Below are 27120 nucleotides of genomic sequence, written 5' to 3'. Positions count from 1 at the left end.
AAAGAACTTTAGCCGAAACTGGTTTGGCTCAGTGGATAAAGCGTCAGCCTGCGGACTGAAAAGTCCCAGGTTCGATTCCAATCAAGGGAATGTACCTTGGTTGCGGGCACAACCCCAGTAGGTGGTGTGCAGGAGGCAGCTGATCCATGTTTCTCTCTCATGGATGTTTTTAACTCACTCTCTCTCTCTCTCTCTCTCTCTCTCTCCCTCCCTCCCTCCCTCCCTCCCTCCCTCCCTCTCTCTCTCTCTCTCTCTCACACACTCACACACACCCTTCCTCTCTGTAAAAAAAAAAATCAATAAAATATATTAAGAAAAAAAAAGAACTTTAACTGCATTAAGCTAGCTTTAAAATGCACTAAAACTTTTGAGTTAATTTATCCAATCTAAATTTGCAGTAAAAACCTAAGCTTTTAGGTCCAAAATTCCACAAAACATATCCAAAATACAGTCTATTTCATCTCTAATGTACCAACCAGGGGCTCATACTATGGACTAGGACAGGTGTCGGCAACCTGCAGCTCTTTTGAAGCATTGCTGCGGCTCCCAACAGCAGGGCCGATAGCAGGGGCGGGGCGGGGCGGGGAGCTGTATCACTTACCTCCACCGCCTCCGATTCTCCCAGTGCTCTGTGTGGCAGGTTGCCAGTGACTTAGCGTCGCTAGGCAACCACAGCGTCCCTGTCCTGGCCCAGCCTCCTCCCTCACATCACAGCATGAGGGGAAAGAGAGGTACTGACAGAGGGGACACTGAAAAATAATAATAATAAAAAAGCAATAAAGAGAAAAAAGGGAGAAGGAAAAAGAAGAAGACAGAGAGGACAGAGGACTGGAGAAAGAGAGAGGGCTTGCAGTGTGACTGTCACTGGGAGTCGAGCCTGTACAGTGAGTGGAAAGCATATATTCTAACCTCCTGCTCCACAACAAGGTCCGGTGGCTGTTCAGAGGTGAGGTGCTAAAACGCTTTGTCGTATGTTTGGAAGAAGTAAAAACTTTCCTGTCCAGCAAAGAGCTCACCTTTGCTGAGCTGGAACAACCAGAGTGGCTGGAAAAGTTACATTTTATGGTAGACATGACAGCACATCTAAACACATTAAATACAACCCTTCAGGGGAAAGGAGGCACAGCCCTGCACATGCTGGAGGAGGTTTTGGCATTGGAGCGCAAGTTGACAGTGTTTGTCAAAGATTTACAGAGGTACACTGTCTCACTTTCCCTCTTTGAGAGAGTTCAAACAAAGTCATGATACGATAAATTTGGAATATTTGAAGTCTGCAATCACCACAATGCAAAGTTCGTTTGGGAAACGATTCTGTGAGTTCAGAGAGGAAAAAACCACATTATCCTTTCCTGTCACTCCCCTGGCGATCGATCCATTCCTATTGAATATGACTGCATTTGCAGGTGTAAGTCAACCTGATCTTGAGATGGAACTGGCCGATATAGCCGACAAAGACATATGGGTGTCCAAGTTCAAATGCTTGACCGCTACGATTGAGGATGTTGCCCGTCAGAAGGCCATTCTGGCTCAGAATCATAAATGGAGTGATATTGAAAACCTTTCCAAATAGGACAAACTTGTATTCGAAACATGGAATGCCATCCCCAACACTAATATAAACATGGAAAAGTATGCATTTGGAGTCCTGTCGATCTTCGGCTCCACATATGTATGTGAGCAGGTCTTCTCCAACATGAACTATATTAAAAACAAACATCGGTCATGCCTCACAGATGACAACTTGCAAGCCTGTGTGAAAATGAAGGTAACATCTTACAGCCCTGATGTGCAGACACTGTGCACTGAGGTTCAGGAGCAAAAATCCCATTAACCAGGTAAATTAAATATTTTAATTAGCTATTAATTTGCAAAAATATATTTTACATCGTTAAGTGAAAAAGTCCTTTTTTTCTTCAGATTGACAGCTAACTGCATGATCCGGTATATAGCATTAAGGTAAGAAACAATATATGCAGTGTTATATTTGTTTTAAATGTCGCAATGGTTTTGCGGCTCCCAGGTGTTTTTTTTTTTCCTTCGGAAATGGGTCCAAGTGGCTCTTTATGTCTTAAAGGTTGCCGACCCCTGGACTAGGATCTTACAAGGAAGTGCTACTTAAATTCTTTCTCTTTGCCCAACCAGTGTAGATCAGTGGTTGAACATCAACCTATGAACCAAGAGGTCACAGATTTCCCTATCAAGGTCATCACCAGTGTGGGGCATGCAAGAGGCAGCCAATCAATGTTTCTCTCATCACTGATGTTTGTATCTCTCTCTCCTCCCTTCCTCTCTGAAATCAATAAAAATGTATTTTAAAAAAATAAAATTAAAACTGCAATTAAAAACAAAAAAAAATTATTTCCCCTGACCTGGCCAGGTAGCTGACTTGGTTAGAGCATCATCCTGATACTGGATCTCTGGTCAGGGCACACCCAAGAAGCAACCAATGAATTCATAAGAAAGCAGAACAACAAACCGATGTATATCTCTCTCAAATCAAGGAATAGTTGTTTTTTTTAAATTCTTTTCCCTACCATTATATACTACTAATGCTGATGCTATACCAACTCAAAAATGTTATCTCACCCTGGCCAGTGTGGCTTGGTTGGAGCATCAGCTAGTATACCAAAGGGTGGCAGATTAGGATTAAATCCTTTGTCGGGACAAGTACAGGAGAGCAGCAGATGTTTCTCTCTCACATCACTGTTTCTCTTTCTCGCTCTAAAATTAACTTTTTAAAGAGATTCCTTTTTTTTTAAAATATATTTTATTGATTTTTCACAGAGAGAAAGAGAGAGGGATAGAGAGCTAGAAACATCGATGAGAGAGACATCAATCAGCTGCCTCCTATACACCTCCCACTGGAGATGTGCCTGCAACCAAGGCACACGCCCCTGACCAGAATTGAACCCAGGACCCTTCAGTCTCAGGCTAAAGCTCCATCCACTGAGCCAAACAGGTTTCGGCTAAAGAGATTCCTTTTAAAAAATTTTGTCTGACTTCATCAATTAACTGCAAAACTAAAACTGCCAGTCTAAGAAAATGTATTTGCATTTTAAAAATTAACTGCTGTCCTGGCATGTGTGGTTCAGTGGTTAGTGAGCACACTCAAGCCAAAAGGGTGGGGTTTAATCTGAGGCCCCAGTTTGTGCAAGAGGCAACCAATGATGTGTCTCACATTCGTGTTTCTCTCTTTCTCTCTCTGCCACCATTTTTCTTCCACTCTCTCGGGGAAAGAAGGGGAGGAATCGGATCAGTGGAAAAAATATTCTGGGATAAAGATTAACAAACATAGCCCAGCCAGCGATCAGTGAGCATCAATTTAGGAGCCAGGAGGTTACTGTTGAATCCCAGATCAGGGCATATGCCAAGGCTGGGGGCTCAATCCCCAGTTGGGAGTGTGCAGGAGACAGCCAATCTATGTTTCTTTTTAAAATGTTTCAATCTCGCCGAAACCAGTTTGGCTCAATGGATAGAGCGTCGGCTTGGGGACTGAAGGGACCCGGGTTCGATTCCGGTCAAGGGCATGTACCTTGGTTGCGGGCATATCCCCAGTAGGGGGTGTGCAAGAGGCAGCTGATCAATGACTCTCTCTCATCGATGTTTCTAAATCTCTCTCTCCCTTCCTCTCTGTATAAAATCAATAAAATATATTTTTTTTGAAAAAGTTTCAATCTCTCTCCCTTCCTCTCTTTAAAAAAATTAAGTCAATAAAAACATATTTACAAAAAAAAAAAAAAAATACAACAGTATTTGTAAAAACACAAACCAGATAAAACCAGCAGTATTTTAGAGTCACTACACCATCCCTACATCCACACTATAGCCATTATACCATTACTTACATTTAAATCAGACATGCATTCTATGATTTTCCTAAGCAGAAATAAATACATAATAGCTCAGAAATATTTCAAGCTTTAAAACTTACCTATTAATCACAGAGCTCAGATTAAATAGTAAAGTTATCCATGAAGTCAAATTTTGTAAGCCTAATTCTAATTTCCAACTGACAAAATTTTAACATTCTTACACAAAAAATTAAGGTGATAGGCTTGGAGGGGCACATCCCAAAGGAACAAGGTAATAGCAGTTTCTCTTAGTTCCCCATTTCATAATCTCATAGACTTTTTTTAAAGAAAAGCAATGAGCTGTGCTGTCCGATGTAGTAGCCACTACTCAAGAATAAAATGTAAAATTCAATTCCTCAGCCACAATAGCCACTTTTAATTACTCAATAATCACATATAGTGGCCAATATGTTAGCACAGAAACATAGCATTTCCATAATTGCAGAAAGTTCTATTGCACAGCACTAATACACTAAAGGAAAGATTATTAGCTTTTTTTTTTTAATATATTTTACTGATTTTTTACAGAGAGGAAGAGAGAGGGATAGAGAGTTAGATACATCGATGAGAGAGAATCATCGATCAGCTGCCTCTTGCACACCTCCTACTGGGTATGTGCCTGCAACCAAGGTACATGCCCTTGACCGGAATCGAACCCAGGACCTTTCAGTCCGCAGGCCGACGCTCTATCCATTGAGCCAAACCGGTTTTGGCAAGATTATTAGCTTTAAAGAAGGAAAAATATTTTCCCATGTACAATAGATAAACTGGCTTATTTGTAAGCAAAATACTTCCAAAAGAGAGGGAAATGGAGCCCTACCACTCCTCCAGAATGTCAACTTCAGAACAGACCAAGAAAATATTAAACAGTATCCTTTTGGAAAGTTTACTAAAAGTTGTCTATAATACTTTATTATAGTATTCCTAACTTCCTTTTAGAAATTTTTGAATAGATATATTAAAAACAAATTTACCAAGTGACAAACTGTTTCTCTAATATCCAAAATATAATAAAGAGCATTTATGACTTTATGTTGAAAATGCATTATTATTTAACTTGAATTTTAAGAAAATTTCCATGTCTCATTAATACCTTATGAAGATTTACTCTTCTCTTGAGGCCATTTAGATGTTCAAATGTTCTCCCTAAAAGGTACTGTCATTTAATTACAATCAATTTTCTATGCATATTAAAATTCTGCCTTGACAGAAGCTAATATTAAAAGCTAAAGTTCCAAAAGAAAGCTTCCACAAATTGCCATGAACATAAAATTTGAGAGTCAAAGGGGAGGAAAGAGATCAACTGAAGGACTTGTATGCATGCATATAAGCACAACCAATGGACACAAAACACTGGGGGGCAGAGGGAGGATGAGGGCATGCTACAGGGCTAGTAGGGAAGGCTGGGGGAAAGTCAATGGGAGGGGCCGGGGGAGATATATGTACTACTATATATTTTAAGTAATACAAAATAAATATAAAAAAATAATTTGAGAGTCAAAGTAGAAAACACACTTCACTGAGCAAACATTACTGAGTGTAAAAAAGCCTCCATTCAAGAAAAATGTTTTGTTGGCAAAAATCCAGCATCTATTGATCCTCAAGGGTTCGAGGTACTATTATAAGTAATTGGGGTAACACAAATCTGGGAAAAATTTTAATGACATTGTAGAATAATATCATGTCAGGATATTCTTTGTTCTAGGCCATGGCAATTCCATTTCATACTGGCTGTCCATTTCTTTTTCTATGGACCAGGTCTTAGTTACATTTTCTGCACCTCTCCCAGGAGCCAGCATCTAAATATGAATTAAAACAGTGCTGTATAATTGACACTAATGGAAATCACTAGAAAACACATAGGAAAACCAAGTAGCTGATATTGTGTCCTGATAAGTGTAAATCCTCACCACTCAGATTCTTTTAAAATACAAGGACGCCCTAGCCAGTTTGGTCAGTGGATGGAGCTTTGGCCTCAAGGGTTCTGGGCTCAATTACTGGGGGGCACAGCCCTGGGGTTGTGAGCTCCATCCCCAGGGCGGGTTGTGCAGAATGCTGCCAATCAATGATTCTCATCGTTGATTTTTCGATCTCTCCCTCTCCCTTCCTCTCTGAAATAAAATTAAAAAAAAAAACATTTAAAAAAAATGCAAGAGAGGCACAAATTGTGCAGGCTATTGGATAAATTCCTAAGAGTTAGCCTTAAAAGTAAAGATATATAGTATTCTAGTATTAAAATGTGTAAGTAAAACAATAGAATTCCAAAACACGGAAACCTCCCGTGTTGGAGGGGAGACACATTTTATTAGACACAATAACCCAGCCCCGGTGCAGCACTGCGGGGCGGGGGGTAAATGCGGCCGCGCCTCCAGGGCAGGCGGCGGCGTGGGGAACGGAGGCTTCCCGCTGACTGCGGGCAGGTCTGCGGAAGCCAACGGCCGACAGGGGTGAATTTGTGGGAAGCAATTTCGCTGGGAGGGCCTTCGGGCCCAATGAGACTTGTGGTAAGAAACGGCTCCCGTTCCCAATTCCTATCCTGTTCGTTCCCCTTCACCCCATTCTGCCTGGACCCGCGCTCCCACCGCGCCGGTTCTGGGGACGGCAGCCCGCACCCGGCCCGACACCCGGGCCCGGCCCCCGGCCCCGGCCCCGGCCCCCGGCCCCGGCCCCCGGCCCCGGCCCCGACACCCGCCGGCGCGGCTAACCGTCAGCGCGGCGGCGGCCAGCCCCACACTCACCAGGCGGATGAAGCCGAAGCCGCGGTCGCGGTTGATGAAGACCTCGCTGGGCTCGCCGTAGCGCTCGAAAAGCCGCTTGAAGTCCTCCTCCGTGATGTCCGTGGGCAAGTTGCCCACAAAGAGGCGGCAGCGCTGCGTGTACGTCTTCTCGCCCGGCTTGAGGAAGCTCTTGATGTCGATGGTGAAGCCCGCCTCCTCCTCCGGGCGCTCCTCCGCGGGCGCGGGCGCGGGGGGCGCCGGCTCCCCGGCCAGCGAGAGGGCCATGGCGGCCGCAGGCTCGCTCTCGCCCGCCGCCGACTCGAGAGCACGCAGGCGAGCCGGGTTTTTCTCAATGCGAACCTGCTTCAGGTTTCCCCTTAACATCATCGGAGGGCTTCGCCTCGCGCCGGGAAGCAGCCTGGGAGGTGTGTCTGTGGCCCGTGCCTCACTGCGGAGCCGGTGCTGTGCGGGAGAGAGCCAGACGAGACGAGGAGGTCGCCGCGCCGGCAACCAGCAAGCCTTCCCAACCCACCTATCGCCTGCAGCCGCTGCACGCTCAAAATGGCGCTGCCTTCAGCCGCAGTTGGAAGTGACGCCGCCCACAAGCCCCGCCCCTACGTAATCGCAAGAACGGAGGCCAGGCGCCTGCGCAGCCTGGGCACCAATGCACCTGAGCTTGCATAGGCCTGCACACAGCTCCTTGTAGGTCTGACAAATGCAGTTGCCCAAACATCTAAAACATGGATTCTTGGTTGTACATGTCGATGGTAAACATTGTGGACTAAAAGGGGCCACACATTAAACCTGACAAGCTCAGGGGATGTTTGCTTGGCTGCTTTACAAACTCAGAAACCAAAAATAACCACAAAAGATGACCTAAAATTAAAAAATGTTAACTAAAAGCAGTTTATGGTAGGTAGTCATGTCCTAGGCTGGCTCAATCCTTACCTAACTGAGCCTGTTTATTGTCTTTTTGCATCTTTGGAATGTCAAAGTAATTATCATTGTTCTGACCCCTGAGAGCCCAGGACCACTTTGCCCTGACAAATACTATCATTGTTATTGAGTAATTGTTGACTGTTAACTGTCCTATATCCACCTGTGAAAAGTATATGTCTTCATTTTACTTTTGATCTAAACCCATAAGATGCCCTATTTTGCTTTTTCCCACTTCTCTATCACCAATGGATTTCATGTAACCCACATAGGTCTCCTCTTTTTATTATAATGTATAAAATAAGATACAGCCAAAACTGGTTTGGCTCAGTGGTAGAGCGTCGGTCTGTGGACTGAAAGTTCCCAGGTTCGATTCCAGTCAAGGGCATGTATTGAAATACATTGAGTTGTAGGCACATCCCAGGTAGGGGGTGTGCAAGAGGCAGCTGGTCAATGTTTCTCTCTCATCAATGTTTCTAGCTCTCTATCTCTCTCCTTTCCTCTCTGTATGAAAAAATCAATAAAATATATTATAAAAAAAAAAGTAATAGATGCCTGAAGGCTAAGGGAGGTCCATTTCCTTAAAAAAATAAATAAAATAAAATAAGATACAAAACTGCCATTCACCAGAGCAGTGGGCACTAACAGGTGGTCTGTGAGGTCTGAAAGGTTGGCAACTGCTGCTCTAGAGCATTATCTCAATCTGTTGGGATTTTGCTGCCTGGCAATTATTGACAGTTTGGCTCAGATAAACTCACAAAAATCCTCTATAGGTTTAAATGTTTCTTACATTGACAAAATTGTGTGATGTGTGCAGCAGTGTGTGAAAATATATTCTTATAAATATCCAGCCCAATTTTCCGTGATAACAGGGAAATAAAAAAACTGCCCATGTTAACAGCTGGGCCCGGAGCAGCCGGGCTCAGAGCAGCAGCGGCCAGGCCGGGAGCAGCCAGGCCCGGAGAAGCCGGGCCCAGAGCAGCTGGGCACGGAACAGCCAGGTCGGGAGCAGCCAGGCCCGGAGCAGCAGCAGCCAGGCCCTGAGCATCCAGGCCCAGAGCGGCAGCGCCAGACCCGGAGCAGCTGGTTGTGGAGCGGACCAGAGCAACAGAGGCCATGCCCAGAACAGCTCGCTCCTCGCCTGCCCATGCCCCAGGGCTGCCTGTCAGACATGGCTGGAAACTTTTGGGGGAACTTGGGGGTCTGCTGAGTCAGGTGATGGGAGCTTAGATCTGGATGTGTTGAGTTATTGTAGCGCTGGGGTGTTGATCTGTGAGTGCCTTGTGTGGGGTCTGGATGAGGTTGGTTGATCTATTTGGAAGTGTCTTTTGTGTGAAGTGTATCCTTGGGCATGTGGAGGTATTACTGATTTGAGAAAATACCTAGGACCCGTATTTTCCGGCATATAAGACGACTTTTGAAACGAAAAAAAGCCTGCTCAGATTGGCCAGAGTCAGAGAGGCGGTCTATTAAAAAAAGAACTGGTGTTGCCTCGGAAGTGGGGGGTAGTCTTATACAGCGAATATAGGCCTAAACCTATGTTTAAACTGTAAAATTAGGGGGGTCGTCTTATACGCCGGAAAATACGGTAATTGATTTACTACCTGAAGAGTTTGGAGTTCTGAAGGTTTGGGGTCTCTTGCCAAAAAGAGGTTTTAAAGCTAACACCTTGCCGGGACCGGTTTGGCTCAATGGATAGAGTGTCGGCTTGGGGACTGAAGGGTCCCGGGTTCGATTCCGGTCAAGGGCATGTACCTTGGTTGCGGGCATATCCCCAGTAGGGGGTGTGCAAGAGGCAGCTGATCGATGACTCTCTCTCATCGATGTTTCTGGCTCTCTATCTCTCTCCCTTCCTCTCTGTACAAAATCAATAAAATATATTTTAAAAATAAATAAATAAATAAATAAATAAATAAATAAAATAAAGCTAACACCTTAATTTCAATGGAGAAAGGGAAGGACAGGCCCTTCCGACCCAGAGCTGGTGGTCCAATTCCAGCCAGCAGCTATCTTTAATACGTGTCCATTACATTTGAATGTTTGCGCCTTTTGATAGCCTAAGGGCAGGTTTGCATGTAAACAGGTTTGCTTCTCAGTTCCCAGGGCAGAAAAAACAAGGTTTAAAATTATTAGATTTTAAAATTTATTCTTAAAAATATAAAAGTTTATTAATTAAAAAAAAAAACAAGGAAATTAAAAAACCTGATGAACAATAAAAAATAATAATAATAATAAAACTGCCCATGTTATACACAGCTTTGAATAATGGGATATTTTCCAGTAATTGAAACAGGTAAAAATACATTTCTGTCTATTTTAAGAGCAAGGTTTTTATTATAATATTTTCTAATGAGACACTATAATTCTATAAAATAAGTGTGCCTACGAAAGTAGTACAGCCATATCCAGAACTATCAACATACTTTGACAAGGGTCCACAAATGTTTTCTGTAAAAGACCTGACTGCAAATATTTTAAGATCTGAGAGCCATACAGTATCTACCAAACTAGCCAGTTTTGCCCAGTATTGCTCTTGGTAAATGGTAAGTCTTCAATGAATGTGAATAAATGAATTCATAGTCACTCTGCAAAACAGATAGTTTTTCATGAAGTTAAACACAGGATGACTTTAGAACAGCACCCAACTCCTATTTAGCCAAGTAAAATAAATACTTGTGTTCACACACAAAAATCTATGTGGAAATGTTTATAGGGACTTTTGTTACAATCAGCAAAAACTGGAAACAACCCAAATGTTCAACTGGTGAATGGATAAACAGCGGTACATTCATGTAATAAAATATACTACATGATAAAAAATAGAATAGTCTTGGTGCCAATGCACCTGAGCTAGCACAGACCTGTGCACAGCAGTACCAATTTCCCATTCTAGGGTTCGTTGTGAGTTTCACAAATGCAGTTGCCCAAACCCCTACAGTAGCAGAGATTCTTGGTTGCTTATACCTTGCAACTAGGACACGTCCCCTCTCTCCTTCAACAAAAATCTCAGCTCCAAAAAGAACATAACAGCATAAACTCCATTTCTCCTACTCTCCTTTACCCCCTTCTTTCTGGCCCCTCAAAAGTTTTTTTTTTTCCTTCATTTTATTCATGGAGTGTATGGAGCAAGCTCCTAATTACAACTCCCAGCTTCAAAAACCCATTTAATATATTGTCCTCCAATAGAGGATGTATCAGGTAGTAAACTGAGAAGGACAAATACTACACTTGATCTTAGCCAAAAGGCCGAGAAGCGATAGGCCCCTCTAAATTTATAACCACAGATATCTGGTAGGCCCCTAGTTATTTCTCTCACCTAATTTCCTATTTAACATTTTCACAAATTTTCTTTCTCCTCAAACCAACACTCCTCCCCACCTCACTCATGAAAAAAAATTAAAAAAAAAATTTTTAAAATTGCCTCCTATCAACACCAAATCTACCAACTCAACTCCATATGTAGCCTTATATATAGCCTTCCCTCCAGTTATATTGAGTTAATTGCCACTGATCTTCTCTAATGCCAACCCACTGGATAGCATCCTCTTTCCAAGTACTTTGCTTTTATCTATCACCTTTCCAAGTGATCAGTTACTTGATCAATACTGAACTACTCGCATCTGCAAAACAAACAGCTGATAAAACTTTTATCTTAAAAATAATGAGGAAGAGGATCCAAGATGGCTGCTCGGGTAGACACCTAACCGCAGCAGCAGACAACAATTTCAATGGAATACAACTAAAATGTAGAGTGGACATCGCCCAGAGCTACAGGTAGTCGACTGACTGAAAATTCTACAACAAGAAGGAAAGAGAAAACCAGAAGGAAAATCAGAGGAGCTGAAAAAAAGCCTAAGGTACAGAGACATGCTGCACGCTCACACGCACGTGCACGCTGAGAGGTCACAGCCGGAGAGGAGGAGAGGGCTGGGTGCTGCCTGGCGTTCCCTAGCAGGAAGGAAATAAAACCCCCAGCCTGGGCTAAACCCTGGAACCAGCAGCGCTGACCCCCAGTTATGGGCCAGACTCTGGGGACCCAGGCTCTGGCAGGGGGAGACAGGGCTGTGAGGCAGAATCCCAAGCGAGCAGCGAAAAGCAGGGCCCCCGGAGTCGCGCGCACATTGCGCGCAGAGGACTGAATGTTGACTCTGATGCTGGATTACCCAAGCCGGAAGAAACAAAGCCTCCGGCGGCGCTGAGCCTCAGTCCGGACTGCTCTGAACCCCAGTCCTAGGCCAGACCCTGGTGACCCAGGCTCAGGCAGGGGGAGACGGGGCTGTGAGGTGGAATCCCAGGGGAGTGGTGAAAAGCAGAGCCCCCAGAGTCACGCGCACTGCGCACAGAGGACTGTCTGTTGACTCTGATCCTATACTCCCCTAGCGGGAAGGAAAAAAAAAAAAGCTCCAGACTGGAGGAATGCGACAGGGAGCAGGAGCCCCTGCCGGACACCAGCCAGCCGGGCGCCAGCAGGGAGCCGGGCAACAGGGCCCCCAGGGGGGGGGTGCCCCTGAGCCATCGACCTCGGAGCGCGGGCAACGAAGCCAAGGCCGGGGGCTGCTTCCTGGGCAGCGCCGACCCCGGCAACAGGCTGGAGCAGCGCAGGAGCCCGCGGAGAACAAAGGGGTGCCACAGGCCAACCTGCTGAGCTCCCAGGACAAGGAGGAAGAAACCAAAGTTCTCAATGTGAAGAAATCAAGTGAGAGCAAAAGATAGTAAAATTACTTAAGAAAGAATACAAAGAAGATCTTGAAAAATCAAAGACTAAGTCAGAACTCAACTCACCAGCCAACATTGCAACATAAATGCATTTAAAAAAAAAAAAAAAAAGACAGAATGTTGGAACAGCAGCGGCCAGGCCTAGAGTGCCCAGGCACAAAGCAATGGCAAAGGGGCCCAGAGCAGCAACAGCCAGGCCCCAGAGCAGCAGCAACCAGAACCATAGCAACAACAGCCAGCACTGGAGCAGCCAGACCTGGGGCAGTGGTAGCCAGGCCTGAGGCGGAGGCAGCCAAGCCCAGGGTGGCCAGTCCAGGAACACCCAGACCCGGAGTGGCCGGGCCGGGAGAGGCCGGGCCCAGAGCAGCCGGGTTGGGAGCAGCCAGGTCCAGAACAGCAGTAGTCAAGCCCGGAGCATCCAGGCTGGGAGCGGCCAGACTCGGAGCGGCCGGGCCCGGGGCAGCCGGGCCCAGAGCAGCCGGGTCTGGTGCAGCCATACCAGGAGCAGCGGCTGCCAGGCTGGGAGCGGCCAGGCCCGGAGCAGCCGGGTGCGGTGCGGCCAGGCCCGGAGCAGCGGCTGCCAGGCTGGGAGCGGCCAGGCCCAGAGCAGCCGGGTCTGGTGCGGCCAGGCCCGGAGCAGCCGGGTCTGGTGCGGCCAGGCCCGGAGCAGCAGCTGCCAGGCTGGGAGCGGCCAGGCCCGGAGCAGCAGCTGCCAGGCTGGGAGCGGCCAGGCCTGGAGCAGCCGGGTCCAGAGCAGCTGGGCCCAGAGCAGCCGGGTCGGGTGCGGCCAGGCCCGGAGCAGCAACAGCCAGGTCCAGAGCAACTAGGTTGGGAGTGGCGGTGACCAGACCCGGAGCAACTGGTTGTGAAACGAACCAGAGCAACAGAGGCCAGGCCCGGAGCAGCCAGGAGGCCCGGAACAGCTCGCTCCTCGCCTGCCCCTGCCCCACGGCTGCCTCTCAGACATGGCTGGAAACTTTTGCGGGAACTTGAGGGTCTGCTGAATCAAGTGATGAAGGCTTAGATCTGGATGTGTTGAGTTAGTATAGGGCTGGGGTGTTGATCTGTGAGTGCCATGGGTGGGGCCTGGATGAGGCTGGTTGACCTATTTGGAAATGTCTTTTGTGTGAAATGTATCATTGGGCATGTGGTGGTATTATTGATATGAGAAAATGCTAAGTAACTGATTTACTATCTGAAAAGGGATTTACTATCGAGGAAAGGGAGGGAGGAAGAGACTGAACATAAACTGCACCTATGGATGAGGACAATGGGGGATGGGGAGGGGGCTGAGGGTCGGGTGGGAACCTGGTGGAGGGAGGAAGAAATGAGGAACCTTTGTAACAATATGAACAATAAAGATTGATTTAAAAAGAAAAGAAAAAAAAATAATGAGGAAGAACCAAACTAACTGCAGCTCTAGTCAGATAGCTCAAAAACCTCCAAACCCTGAACAAAGAGAAAATTCTTGTAGATCCTGCTGAATGGCCTCAGACAGTAGCTGACCTGCACCCCATTGGAGATTCAGAAGCTAGTGCATCTAGTGGTCTGTGTGAAACGACATCAGATTTCAACTACTCTCAGAAGGGACACATTCAAGAGGCAGACTCAGTGAGCACCAAAGCCCCACTGAAACAAGTCCTGCCCCATAAGCGTGTCTCCAGCATAGCAATTTTTCTGTTATAGACACAGCAGGTCCTTACAGCCAATTGGCCTAGAGGTTAATTCTTCCCAGTGACACCAACAAAAATCAAGACTTAAATACAATAAGGCTGTACACACAGTTCACAAAGAAGTAAACCAAGAGTGTCCACCTCAGGTAACTGGGAGGCTGACCCATTGGGCCATATAGGACACCTAGCACACAAAGCCACCCTACTAACTCAAATAAGCGGATCACAAATGAAAGAAATGGAGGAAAACAAACAACTGGATATAGAGTTCAAAACCACGGTTATAAGGTTTTTCAAAAACTTCCTAGAAAAGGCTGAAAAATTTAATGATACCCTCAAGGACATGAAAAAGGACCAACTAGAAATTAAACATACACTGACTGAAATAAAATATTTAATTTGGCTCAGTGGATAGAGCATCAGCCTATGAACTGAAAGGCCCCAGGTTCGATTCTGGTCAATGGCATGTACCTTGGTTGGGGGCATATCGCCAGCAGGAGATGTGTAAGAGGCAGCTGATTGATGTTTCTCTCCCATCAATGTTTCTAACTCTCTATCTCTCTCCCTTCCTCTCTGTAAAAACTCAATAAAAATATTTTTTTAAACCCAACAGCAGAATAGAGGAATGCAAGAATGAAGTCAAATATTTGAAATACAAAGAAGCAGCTGGGACCGGTTTGGCTCAGTGGATAGAGCATTGGCCTGCGGACTGAAAAGTCCCGGGTTCAATTCCGGTCAAGGGCATGTACCTTGGTTGCGGGCACGTCCCCAGTAGGGGGTGTGCAAGAGGCAGCTGATCGATGATTCGCTCTCATCGATGTTTCTAACTCTCTATCCCTGTCTCTTCCTCTGTGTGAAAAATTAATAAAATATATTAAAAAAAAAAAAAAAAAAAAAAAAGAAATACAAAGAAGCAAACAACACTCAACCGGGAAAGCAAAAAGAAAAAAGAATCCAAATGTTGAAGTTAGTGTAAGAAGCCTCTGGAACAACTTCAAGCATACCAACATCAGAATTATGGGGGTGCCAGAAGAAGAGAGAGAGCAAGATACTGAAAACCTATTTGAAGAAATGATGACAGAAAACATCTCCCACCTGGTAAAAGAAATAGACTTACAAGTACAGGAAGCACATAGAACCTCAAACAAAAGGAATCCAAAGAGAACCACACCAACACACATCATAATTAAAATGCCAAGGGCAAGCAACCAGGACTGGTGCGGCCAGGCCCGGAGCAGTGGTTGCCAGGCTGGGAGCAGCCAGGCCCGGAGCAGCAGCTGCCAGGCTGGGAGTGGCCAGGCCCAGAGCAGCCGGGTCTGGTGCGGCCAGGCCCGGAGCAGCGGCTGCCAGGCTGGGAGCGGCCAGGCCCAGAGCAGCCGGGTCTTGTGCGGCCAGGCCCGGAGCAGCGGCTGCCAGGCTGGGAGAGGCCAGGCCCGGAGCAGCCGGGTCTGGTGCGGCCAGGCCCGGAGCAGCGGTTGCCAGGCTGGGAGCGGCCAGGCCCGGAGCAGCAGCTGCCAGGCTGGGAGCGGCCAGGCCCGTAGGAGCCTGGTCTGGTGCGGCCAGGCCCGGAGCAGCGGCTGCCAGGCTGGGAGCAGCCAGGCCCGGAGCAGCGGCTGCCAGGCTGGGAGCGGCCAGGCCCGGAGCAGCGGCTGCCAGGCTGGGAGCGGCCAGGCCCAGAGCAGCCGGGTCGGGTGCGGCCAGGCCCGGAGCAGCAGCAGCCAGGTCCAGGGCAACTAGGTCGGGAGCGGCGGTGACCAGACCCGGAGCAGCTGGTTGTGGAACGAACCAGAGCAACGGAGGCCAGGCCCGGAACAGCCAGGCCCGGAACAGCTCGCTCTTCGCCTGCCCCTGCCCCACGGCTGCCTCTCAGACATGGCTGGAAACTTTTGTGGGAACCTGAGGGTCTGCTGAATCAAGTGATGAAGGCTTAGATCTGGATGTGTTGAGTTAGTATAGGGCTGGGGTGTTGATCTGTGAGTGCCATGGGTGGGGCCTGGATGAGGCTGGTTGACCTATTTGGAAATGTCTTTTGTGTGAAATGTATCATTGGGCATGTGGTGGTATTATTGATATGAGAAAATGCTAAGTAACTGATTTACTATCTGAAAAGGGATTTACTATCGGGGAAAGGGAGGGAGGAAGAGACTGAACATAAACTGCACCTATGGATGAGGACAATGGGGGATGGGGAGGGGGTGAAGGGTGGGGTGGGAACCTGGTGGAGGGGGGAAGAAATGAGGAACCTTTGTAACAATATGAACAATAAAGATTGATTTAAATAAATAAATAAATAAATAAATAAATAAATAAATAAAATGCCAAGGGCAAAAGACAAGAGATTATATTAAAAGCAGCAAGAGAAAAACAGTTAATTACCTACAACGGAGCACCCCTACAATTGTCAGCTGGTTTCTTAACAGAAACTATGCAGGCCAGATGGGAGTGGCAAGAAATAGTCAACATGATGAACAGCAAGAACCTACCATCAAATGACTCTACCCAGCAAAGTTATCATTCAGAATTGAAGATCAGATAAAGAGCTTCACAGATAAGAAAAAGCTAATGGAATTCATCACCACCAAAACAGTAATATATAAAAGGAATTCTTTAAGAAGAGGAAGAAGAAGAAAAAAGTAAAGACAAAAATTATGAACAACAAATACATATCTATTACAAGTGAATCTAAAAATCAAGTGAATTAAAAATCTGAGGAACTAGAATAAACTCTGAATATAATAGAATCAGGGGCATAGAATGGGAGTGGACTGATAATTCTCAGGGGGGAAAGTGTGTGGGGGGTACGAGAAGAGACTGGACAAAAATCGTACACCTATGGATGATGACAATGGGGGGAGGTAAGGGCAGAGGGTGGAGAGGGAACTGGGTGGAGGGGAGCTATGGGGGGAGAAAAGGAGAAACAATAGTAATAATCTGAACAATAAATATTTATTTAAAAAAGAATAATAATGGGGGGAAAACCTTCCTAAAACATATGTATTTAGCTACTATTGTTTTACAGAAGAAAGGGTCATCAGTATTTTCTGTCTCCAATTGCACATTTCTTGATTTCTCCTTTAGCCCCACAAATTAGATATCCATCCCCACATTCCATTCCTTTGAAACCTCTCTCATTACAGTGGCAACAGCCTCCACTTTAACAGATACAACAGTCAAACCTCAGATCATTCAACAGCATTTGATATGGTATTAATAGATCTGTGCCCGAGTTTTATCATGTATAATATGGGAATAATACCTACTTTGTAAACTTATTGTACATGTTAAATGAGTTCATTAGTCTTTGGAAAATATTCTGGCACCATAAAATTATTATTATTTATAATTTCCCTCCTACCTTCTTTTTGAAAATATATTTTTATTGATTTCAAAGAGAAAGAGAAAGGGAGAGATAAACATCAATGATGAGCAATCCATTGATCAGCTGCCTCCTACAGGCCCCACACAGGGGATGGAGCCACAATCCAGGCATGTGCCCTGACCAGGAATCGAAACATAACCTCCTGGTTCATAGGTCAATGCTCAACCACTGAGCAATGCAGGCTGAGCTGAATAGCTCATTTTAAAAATAGTAATTTTACTGGTTTTTAAATAAAGGAAGTAGAGAGGGAGAGATTGATTCATTGTTCTAATTATTTATGTATTATCAATAATTGGTTGATTCTTGTATGTGACCTGACTAGAGATTGAACCCACAGTCTTGGTGTATTGAAATGATGTTCTAACTAACTGAGCTACCTGGCCAGGATTCCCTTCCCCCCCCCTTTAAATGTACCTAATAATTTATTTAAAATTGCAATGATAAATTCATTATGTGTTTACATAAGTCACATCTTTTCAATGAAAGGGAACTATATCAAAATATAATTTAGTGAGAAGGTTAGCATTGCCTCACATTTCCGCAAATGTGTTTAAAAAATGCAGCCTCTCCCAGGCCCAGAGCAGCCAGGCCCGGAACAGCTCGCTCCTCGCCTGCCCCTGCCCCACGGCTGCCTCTCAGACATGGCTGGAAACCTTTGCAGGAACTTGAGGGTCTGCTGAATCAAGTGATGAAGGCTTAGATCTGGATGTGTTGAGTTAGTATAGCGCTGGAGTATTGATCTGTGAATGCCTTGGGTGGGGTCTGGATGAGGCTGGTTGACCTATTTGGAAATGTCTTTTGTGTGAAGTGTATCATTGGGCATGTGGAGGTATTATTGATATGAGAAAATGCTAAGTAACTGATTTACTATCTGAAAAGGGATTTACTATCGGGGAAAGGGAGGGAGGAAGAGACTGAACATAAACTGCACCTATGGATGAGGACAATGGGGGATGGGGAAGGAGCGGAGGGGGCGGAGGATGGGGTGGGAACCTGGTGGAGGGGGGAAGAAATGAGGAACCTTTGTAATAATATGAACAATAAAGATTGATTTTAAAAAAATAAATAATCAATAAAAAAAATGCAGCCTCTCATATACATATGTAGTTGGAAAAGGGAGGATTATTCTAACCTTTTCAGATAATTGTGGACAGTCTTCTTGGTTGGTCACCAAAATTAAACAAGTTGCAGGTTCTTAAAGATTAGTTGCACCCTAGCTGGTTTGGCTCAGTGGATAGAGCATCAGCCTGTGGACTGAAGGGTTCCGGGTTCGATTCCAATGAAGGGCACATGCCCAGGTTGTGGGCTTGATCCCCAGTGTGGGGTGTGAAGGAGGCAGTCAATCAGTGATTCTCTCTCATCATTGATGTTTCTATCTCTCTTAACCTCTCCCTTCCTCTCTGAAATCAATAAAAATATATTTTTTTTAAAACAGGACTAGTTGCAAATGTGGATTTTGAAACCATACCAATGAACTTTTCATGCTGTTACATTAAAATTCATTGGTCATTCACTTTGAATTCTTTTACCCATGTATGATTTTGTAACATCATGCACTAGTCATTTGAAAAATATTGGTTCATCTCTTTTTCAATTATTTTAGAGAAAAAGAGTAGAGAGAGAGAATTATCTATGTGAGAGAGAAAGATGTTTTGATTGCCTCCCACATGTGCCCTGACCAGGACCAAGGATAGAACCTGCAACCCTTCAGTGCAAGACACTGAGCCACACTGGCCAGGGCTCATCTCTTTTTACTGTTCTTCTTTTTCTTTTTTTTTTATTGTCTGGATGACAATTTATCTAACCATTCATCTACTGGAGGATATCTTGGTGTTTCCCAAGTTTGGCAATTATAAATGAAGCTGTTATAAACATCTGTGCACAGATTTTTGGGTGGATCCAAGTTTTCAATTTGTTTGGGTAAAATACCTACCAGCAAGATTGATGGATAACATGGTAAGAGTGTGTTTAGTGTTTGATAGTGCCAAACTATCTTCCCAGTGGCTGCACCATTTTGTATTTCCACCAGTAATTAATGAGGATTCCTGTTGCTCCACATCCCTAATGGAATTTGGTGTTGTCCGTGTTCCAGGTTTTGACCATCCAATATGTGTATAGTCATAGAAAAGAGGACCAACACATATACATAATTCAGTTGTAAGGAATCCATTCCTCTAGGCCAGGGTTTGTCAAACTGTGACCTAGTAATAGCATCAGACTCCTCTCCAATATGTGAAAAGTACAGATTCCAGGGCCATATATGAGGAATTCATAGTTTAAAAAAGCTTTTCATGTCGGGACCGGGTTGGCTCAGTGGATAGAGTGTTGGCCTGCGGACTGAAAAGTCCCGGGTTTAATTCCGGTCAAGGGCATGTACCTTGGTTGTGGGCACATCCCCAGTGGGGGGTGTGCACGAGGCAGCTGGTCGATGTTTCTCTCTCATTGACGTTTCTAACTCTCTGTCCCTCTCAATTCCTCTCTGTGTAAAATCAATAAAATATATTTAAATAAATAAATAAAATAAAAAAGCTTTTCAGGTTTGTATTAGGTTCTCTAAATAGAAGAACACTTCTCCAAATCTCTGAACACAGCATTTAACTTTCTGAGAAAACCACAGGAAATATTTTTGTCTATAATAGCAGCAAATTAAGGATCAAAATCTAAAGGAATTTATACTGGTATTTGAATATTGAGATTACAGAGTCTAAGAAAGTCGTTGCCTTTTCATTTCAATCCTCACCTGAGACTATGTTCTTATTTATTTATTTATTTATTTTTAGAAGAAGGGAGAGAAAGAAAACATCAATGTGAGAAACGATCAGTTGCCTCACAAATGGAACCTGACCAAGAATCATACCAGCAACCTTTTGACATATGGGATAAAATGCTCAAACCAACTGAGCCACCCAGCCAGGGCAACCTTTTTGAGTTTAATGTTTTTAGCTTTGAGGAAGGAATATTAAAGATTTAAATTCTGTGATTGAATAGCAAGGAAAATGTCTTTCCTGGGATGAAATATTTCTTCTCACCAAAACATGTAAGAAAGGAGGCCAAAATATAACAAATTTATTTCTCATTCTAGTATTCTTCTAAATCAAGTAAATTTCTTCACAGGCTTGTTCTTTCTAAATTGTGGAATAATGGTGGGACTAATGAACACTTGTCACACTGTTGCTTCTTAATGTCTGTATTTTTCAAGTTCTCAGCCCTCCAAATATGGCCTATGTCTCACAGGCTCTCATAGGTCTCTAACATAAAAATAAAAAAGCTTCCCTAAGATAGCACAGCATGCATTTATTTAAGATCAAAGAATAGCTAATCAGAACCAACTGATTCATGCAGTTTGTTATGTTAGAGGACAAAGGTAAGTTGTGTTTATGAGAAAGGAAAAGGGAACAATTGTATTACTAGAAGGAAGACATTTTTATTGATGCAGGTAAGTTAATATAGTGATGTTAATTCTAAAGAATGTTTTTAAGTTTTAGTACTATAGCCATCAGTTCAGTAGTCATAAGATTTGCTTTCTTGTATCTTTGCAAACATTTTTTTGGAACATAGTGTTGTTTTAGGCCCAGTTCAAAAGTTATTTTGCTCTGTTTTAACTTTCTAAGGTTTGAGGCATAAGAAATGCAAGGCAGTTCCTCTGGCATGGCAGCTCCAGTTCCATTTTAAAGTAGCTCTATTTATTTATTCATTTATTTTATTGGTTGATGCTGCTAGTTCTAACACTACAGTGTCGGCTGATCCCCTGGGTATCCAAGGGGATATTTATTTACTTATTTACTTTATTTATTTACTTATTTACTTACTTACTAGAGGCCGGATGCAAGAAATTCATGCAAGGGTCTTGGCCTTGGCCCCACCCGCCCAATGAGAGGGGGGTGGGGGGGATTCTGCCGCCCACTTGCAGCAGCTGTGTGGCAAGGATGGACCTCCTGAAGGCCTTCCTGTCTAATTAGCATATTACTCTTTTATTATTATGTTTTTAGGGAGAGAAGGGAAAGGGAAGAGAGAAAAACACTGATTTGTCATTCCATTTATTTATGCATTAATTGGTTGATTCTTGTATGTTCCCAGACCAGAATTGAACCTGTAACCTTGGTATATCAGGATGATACTAACCAACTGAGCTATCAGGTCAGGGCCACCCAGACCATTCTTTATTTTATTTATTGTTATTATTATTTTTAAAATATATTCTATTGATTTTTTACAGAGAGGAAGGGAGATAGTTAGAAACATCGATGAGAAACATCAATTAGCTGCCTCCTGCACACCTCCCACTGGGGATGTGCCTGCAACAAAAGTACATGCCCTTGACCTAAACTGAACCTGGGACCTCTCAGTCCGCAGGCCGATGCCCTATCCACTGAGCCAAACCAGTTTCGGTTCAACCATTCTTTATATTGGATGATAGATACAGTGTTTGTCCTTAAACTTTTCATAAAATGGAGGGCTCTTTTTTTTTTTTTAATCCTCACTAAAGAATATGTTTTTATTGATTTTTGAGAGGGAGGAAAGGAGAGAGGGAGGGAAAAAGAGGGGACGGGGAGGAGAGAGAAAGAGAGAGAGAGGGAGAGACACATCAATGTTGCCTTCGGTACGCACCCCCAACAACAGATGGAACCTGAAACCTAGGTATGTACCCTGGCCCGAAATCAAACCTGCAACCTTCTGGTATACAGGATGATGCTCCAACTATGGCATAGTAAGAAGCTAGGAAAATTCCTGGGCAAATGGAATGGGGATACTGAGACAAGAAAATTAAACAAGGTGAAACAGTTAAACAGTTTGGGCAGCATGTATTCAGCTTGTGAATTGCAAGACCATATCTTCCCCAACCAAATATATTGAGAGTAAATGATTTATACTTCACTACCCTAACCAGAGAACACATAGCTTAAATCATCCTAGTCTGGGAAAATAGAGAACAAAAACCAAATTAATGCAATTTGTGCCAGCTAAACCCAAGGACAGATACCTTGGGTTTTATGTTATGCAGGAAAGATAGCTGCTAGGGAAGGAGGAGGGGAAGGGGGAAAAAAGAGGGCAGTTTACTTCACCTATTAAAAAAGAAATTGGTCGCTTTAGGACTTGCCCAACAAGATGACCAGATGTATGTACAAACAAGCATTCCAAGATTATAAAAACCTCTGAACCTCCGCAGGGCAGTATGCTCAGACTAGCTGAATTGCCCACTTGTGCTTTATGCCAAGTGTATTCTCTATATATATATTGATTTCAGAGAGGGAGACAGGGAGATAGAAACATTAATGATGAGAATCGTTGATGGGCTGCCTCCTGCATGCCCCCTACCAGAGATTGAGCCTGCAACCCAGGCATATGCCCTGGACCAGAATCAAACCCATGACCCTTCAGTCCACAGGCCAACGCTCTATCCACCGAGTCAAGTCGGCTAGGGCATCAAGTGTATTTTTAATAAAATGGCTTGCTTTGATTCTGCTATTTGTCTGTATTCCTTCTGCTGTCTGCCATTCATCTATATTCCTTCTCACAAAATTAGCAAGAGCTGAGGCAGGGAGAGCCCATTGTCCCCTGATTCATGTGGCTGTCTGGTAACACAACCAATAAAGTCACCTGGCCAGGGCTTTGTTAGCTAATTTTCACAGTAATGATAACTACAAGCTTTTGAAAATTTATCTCTAGTCCTCAATATTATGCTACTATCTCCTCAAACTAACTTCTCACTGTCTTAGAAGCAGATGAAGGCACATGATTCAGATTTTCCTTTCAGCTTCAGTTAAATTTTCAAATCCCTAATTTCATCCTAATATAATCACTCTATATAATTCAACACTACAGAAGACTATTGCATTTCCAACATTTAAAATATATATATATATATTTAATTGACTTTTTACAGAGAGGAAAAGAGAGGGATAGAGTTAGAAACATCGATGAGAATCATTGATCAGCTGCCTCTTGCACACACCCCACTGAGGATGTGCTCGCAACCAAGGTACATGCCCTTGACCGGAATTGAACCTAGTACCTTTCAGTCCTCAGGCTGACACTCTATCCACTGAGCCAAACTGGTTTCAGCCATTTCCAAAATTTTGTATTTAATTTTCTGTCTACAGTGTTCCCCTATTATCTGCCACTGATAACTAAAGCTATCTAACTTATGTTATGCTAAGAAATTGGTTTTAAACTATAAGCAGTGGAAAACTTTAAAACACAATAGATAAGAACTGAAGTAATATAGCACTATTTTTTCTACCAAACTTGATTGAGCTCTTTATTTCAACCTTTTATTTACTTTTATATCTTATGTCGCAAATTTACATTATACATATAAAGTGGCAAATAACAACTCTTACTAGCTTCCAGCACTGAGTAGAGGTGAACGAGGGGATCATAGGGGAAAAAAGTCTCAATGTAAGAATTTTAAAGATGGAATATTTGAAACTGTGAGATTTATGAAAAATATTTCACTTGTTCTCAATAAGAAAAACAATAAATTGCCATTTCTTAGGGACTATTACTTTGAATTGTCCTTTCTAATTTTTTTCTAATGCCTTTTCTCAGTGAAATTAAAAGGATGGGAAACAGAGTATAGTTCACATCATCAGTGACTAATCCAACAGCAGAAGAGTGCGGGAAAGAAAATAGGACTTGCCTTTCTCATTCTGTGTTCTGCCTTCCTTCTTTACAGCGAGTACATTCTAATTTTACAATGTAAAGAAAAGAGCTAGATAAGAAAACAAACACTTAAGTTATTCCTCTGCCAAGAAATACTTACTTTTATCATCTCCTGAATTTACAGTTGGTTTTACCCCTCAACATTTCATTATCAAAAACTTCCGACAGCCAAAACCGGTTTGGCTCAGTGGATAGAGTGTCGGCCTGCAGACTGAAAGGTCCCGGGTTTGATTCCGATCAAGGGCATGTACCTTGGTTGCAGGCACATCCCCAGTAGGGGGTGGGCAGGAGGCAGCTGATCGATGTCTCTCTCTCATCGATGTTTCTAACTCTCTATCCCTCTCCTTTCTTCTCTGTAAAAAATCAATAAAATATATATTTTAAAAAACAACAACAAAAAACCAACTTCAGACAGCCCTGGCCGGTTTGGCTCAGTGGATAGAGCGTCGGCCTGCAGACTCAAGGGTCCCGGGTTTGATTCTGGTCAAGGGCATGTATCTTGGTTGCAGGTACATACCCAGTGGGGAATGTGTAGGAGGCAGCTGATCAGTGTTTCTCTATCATTCTCCCTTCCTCTCTGTAAAAAAATCAATAAAAAATTTTAAAACATCAACTTCAGACATAACAAAAATTGAAAGAAATTTACAGTGAACACAGATAAATTGAGCAGCTAAATTTTGAATTTTTCGCATTTAACTCATTACTATATGAAGGGTTAATGGTGATTTATAGATGTGTGTTATGCTGACTAAATGAAAGAATTTGAGCACCTGCAGTTGTGAATTCATACCCACTGCCAGGGTCCAGCACAGGTCCCGATCACTCAGCGTCATTAGTGGGTACGAGTGGCAGCTGCTGGCCCCTTTTCCCTTGAGGGCTTCTCCATCTCCCCCTGCTCCTAAGGGGCGATAGGGGCAGCAGGCACCTGCTAATGACACGAGCCCCGCTTCACCTACTGCTGGTGCTGGCCCCAATCACTCCATGCCATCAACAGGTGCAAGCAGTGCCAGCGCTGTCAGCATGTGGGAGCAGTGGCAGCAGGAGCCAGCACACAGGGGACCAGGGACACGGTGGGAGGGGCCAGGCAGGAGCATGAAGGATGGGCCAAGATCTGCCCATGTGCCCACTGCAGCCTTGCAGCCCACAGTTCCTTTCAAGGTGCACAAATTCATGCACTGGACACCTAGTCTAATATAATCATGTAATAAATGTCATTCAGAAACCAAGATGGCAGCATAGGTAAATGCCTAACTGCAGCCTCACCCAACAATTTCAAAAAATAAAACTAAAATATAAAGTGGGCATTATCCAGAACTACAGGGAAGTTAACTGACTGAAAATTTTACAACTAGAAGGAAATAGAAAACCAGAAGGAAAATCAGAGGAGCTGTAAAAGCCTAAGGTACGGAGACACGGTGCACACATGGGGAGAGAACAGAGCCAGAGAGGAAGGGCGGCTGAGTGCCTGGTTGGCGTTCCCTAGCGGGGAGAAGATAAAAGCTTTGGACTATGCTGAACCCCAATTCCGACTGCACTGATCCCCAGTTCCGGGTGAGACCCTTTGGTCCCAGGCTCATACAGAGGGATTCTAGGCTGTAAGGCGGAAACTCAGGGGAGCGGCGAAAGGCAGAGCCCTGGAGTCTTGCACATTGCGCGCAGAGGACTGACTGTTGACTGTGCCGCTGGATTGCCCTGGCGGGAAGGAGACAAAAGCTCTGGACTGCACTGAACCCTGCTTCCAACAGCACTGTCCCAGTTCCGGGCTTATTGGGGGAGAGACTAGACTGTCCGGTAGTGGGCGAAACTCGAGGGCATCTTTCTCTCAGAGGTGCTTGCAGTGAGTGCCAAAGCACCGACTACCAAAGGAGACTTAGGAACATGAGACTCAGGAACCTCATAGGGTGCGGCTGACAGGAAGCCAAGGCTGTAGGCTCCACCCTGAAACTCTGCCCCATCCAAGCTGAGCACAGAGGCTTTTGTGTATAGGCACAGCTGATCCTCACAGCCAATTGGCCTAGAGGTCAATTCCTCCCACTGATACCAACAACAATTAAAACTTAACTAAAAAAGGCTGTACACAGTCCACAAAGGGGTGCACCAAGAGTGTCCACTTAAGATAACTGGGAGGCTGACCCACTGCACCATATAGGACACCTAAAACACAAAGCCACCCTCCCAATTTAGGGAAGCAGGTAGAATGCCCAGACAAGGAAACAGATCACAAACGAAAGAAATGGAGGGCAAAAAGCAACTGGATATAAGACTTCAAAACCTCGCTTATAAGGTTTTCAAGAATTTCATACAAAAGGCCAATAAAATAAATGAGACCTATGAGGATATGTAAAGGGATCAACTAGAAATAAAGAACACATTGTCTAAAATAAAAAAATACTATACAGAATCCTAAAAACAGAATGGAAGATCGCAAGAATCAAGTCAAAGATTTGGAATACAAAGAGCCAGAGGACACTCCTCCACAGAAGTAAGAAGACAAGAGAATCCAGAAAGTTGAAGATAGTGTAAGAAACCTCTGGGACAACTTCAAGCGAACCAACATCAGAATTATGGGGGTCCCAGAATATGAGAGAGAGCAAGATACCAAAAACATATTGAAAGAAATAGTGAAAGAAAACTTCCCCCACCCAGTGAAAGAAATAGACTTACAAGTCCAGGAAGCACACAGAACCCCAAACAAAAGGAATCCAAAGAGGACCACACCAAGACACATCATTATTAAAATTCCAAGAGCAAAAGCCAAAGAGAGAATATTAAAGGTAGCAAGAGTTAAGCAGGTAGTTACCTATAAAGGAGCACCCATACGATTGCCAGCTGATTTCTCAACAGAAACCATGCAGGCCAGAAGGGAATGGCAAGAAATATTAAGGTGATGAATAACAAGAGCCTACAGCCAAAAATATTCTACCCAGCAAAGCTATCACTCAGAATCGAAGGCCAGATAAAGAGCTTCACAAATAAAAAAAAAAGCTAAAAGAGTTCATCAGTGCCAAACCAGAATTATATGAATTGCTGAAGGGGGTTGCTTACGAAGAGGAAGAAGATAAAGATAAAAATTATGAATAACAAATATGTAACTATCAACAAGTGGAATCTAAAAACCAAGGGAATTAAAAAACATGATGAGCAATATTAAATGTTGAATATAATAGAATCAGGTATGGAAGGGG

At 44.1% G+C, this 27120-nt stretch overlaps 1 protein-coding gene and 1 pseudogene across 4 annotated transcripts in view; both read right to left on the bottom strand.

Moving 5' to 3' along the window:
• The window catches only part of PSPC1 (paraspeckle component 1), a 103385-nt gene extending 96234 nt beyond the window's left edge, over positions 1-7151 (bottom strand). For 2 of the 4 annotated variants that reach the window (XM_045588506.1, XM_036455593.2), the window contains exon 1: positions 6590-7148. In XM_045588506.1, coding sequence (XP_045444462.1) covers positions 6590-6955 — 366 coding nt within the window. In that variant the 5' untranslated portion in view covers positions 6956-7148. Of the gene's footprint in view, positions 1-6589 lie in introns of all 4 variants that reach the window. The other 2 variants (XM_036455595.2, XM_036455594.2) reach the window with 2 other exon arrangements.
• A 3434-nt stretch (positions 7152-10585) lies between these two features.
• On the bottom strand, positions 10586-10762 carry LOC118731132 (annotated as a pseudogene).
• Between the last annotated feature and the right edge of the window lie 16358 nt (positions 10763-27120).

Source organism: Pipistrellus kuhlii, unplaced genomic scaffold (assembly GCF_014108245.1).
Source record: "Pipistrellus kuhlii isolate mPipKuh1 unplaced genomic scaffold, mPipKuh1.p scaffold_m20_p_3, whole genome shotgun sequence".
Lineage (NCBI taxonomy): Eukaryota > Metazoa > Chordata > Mammalia > Chiroptera > Vespertilionidae > Pipistrellus > Pipistrellus kuhlii.
This window is presented reverse-complemented; position numbering and strand designations above follow the sequence as displayed.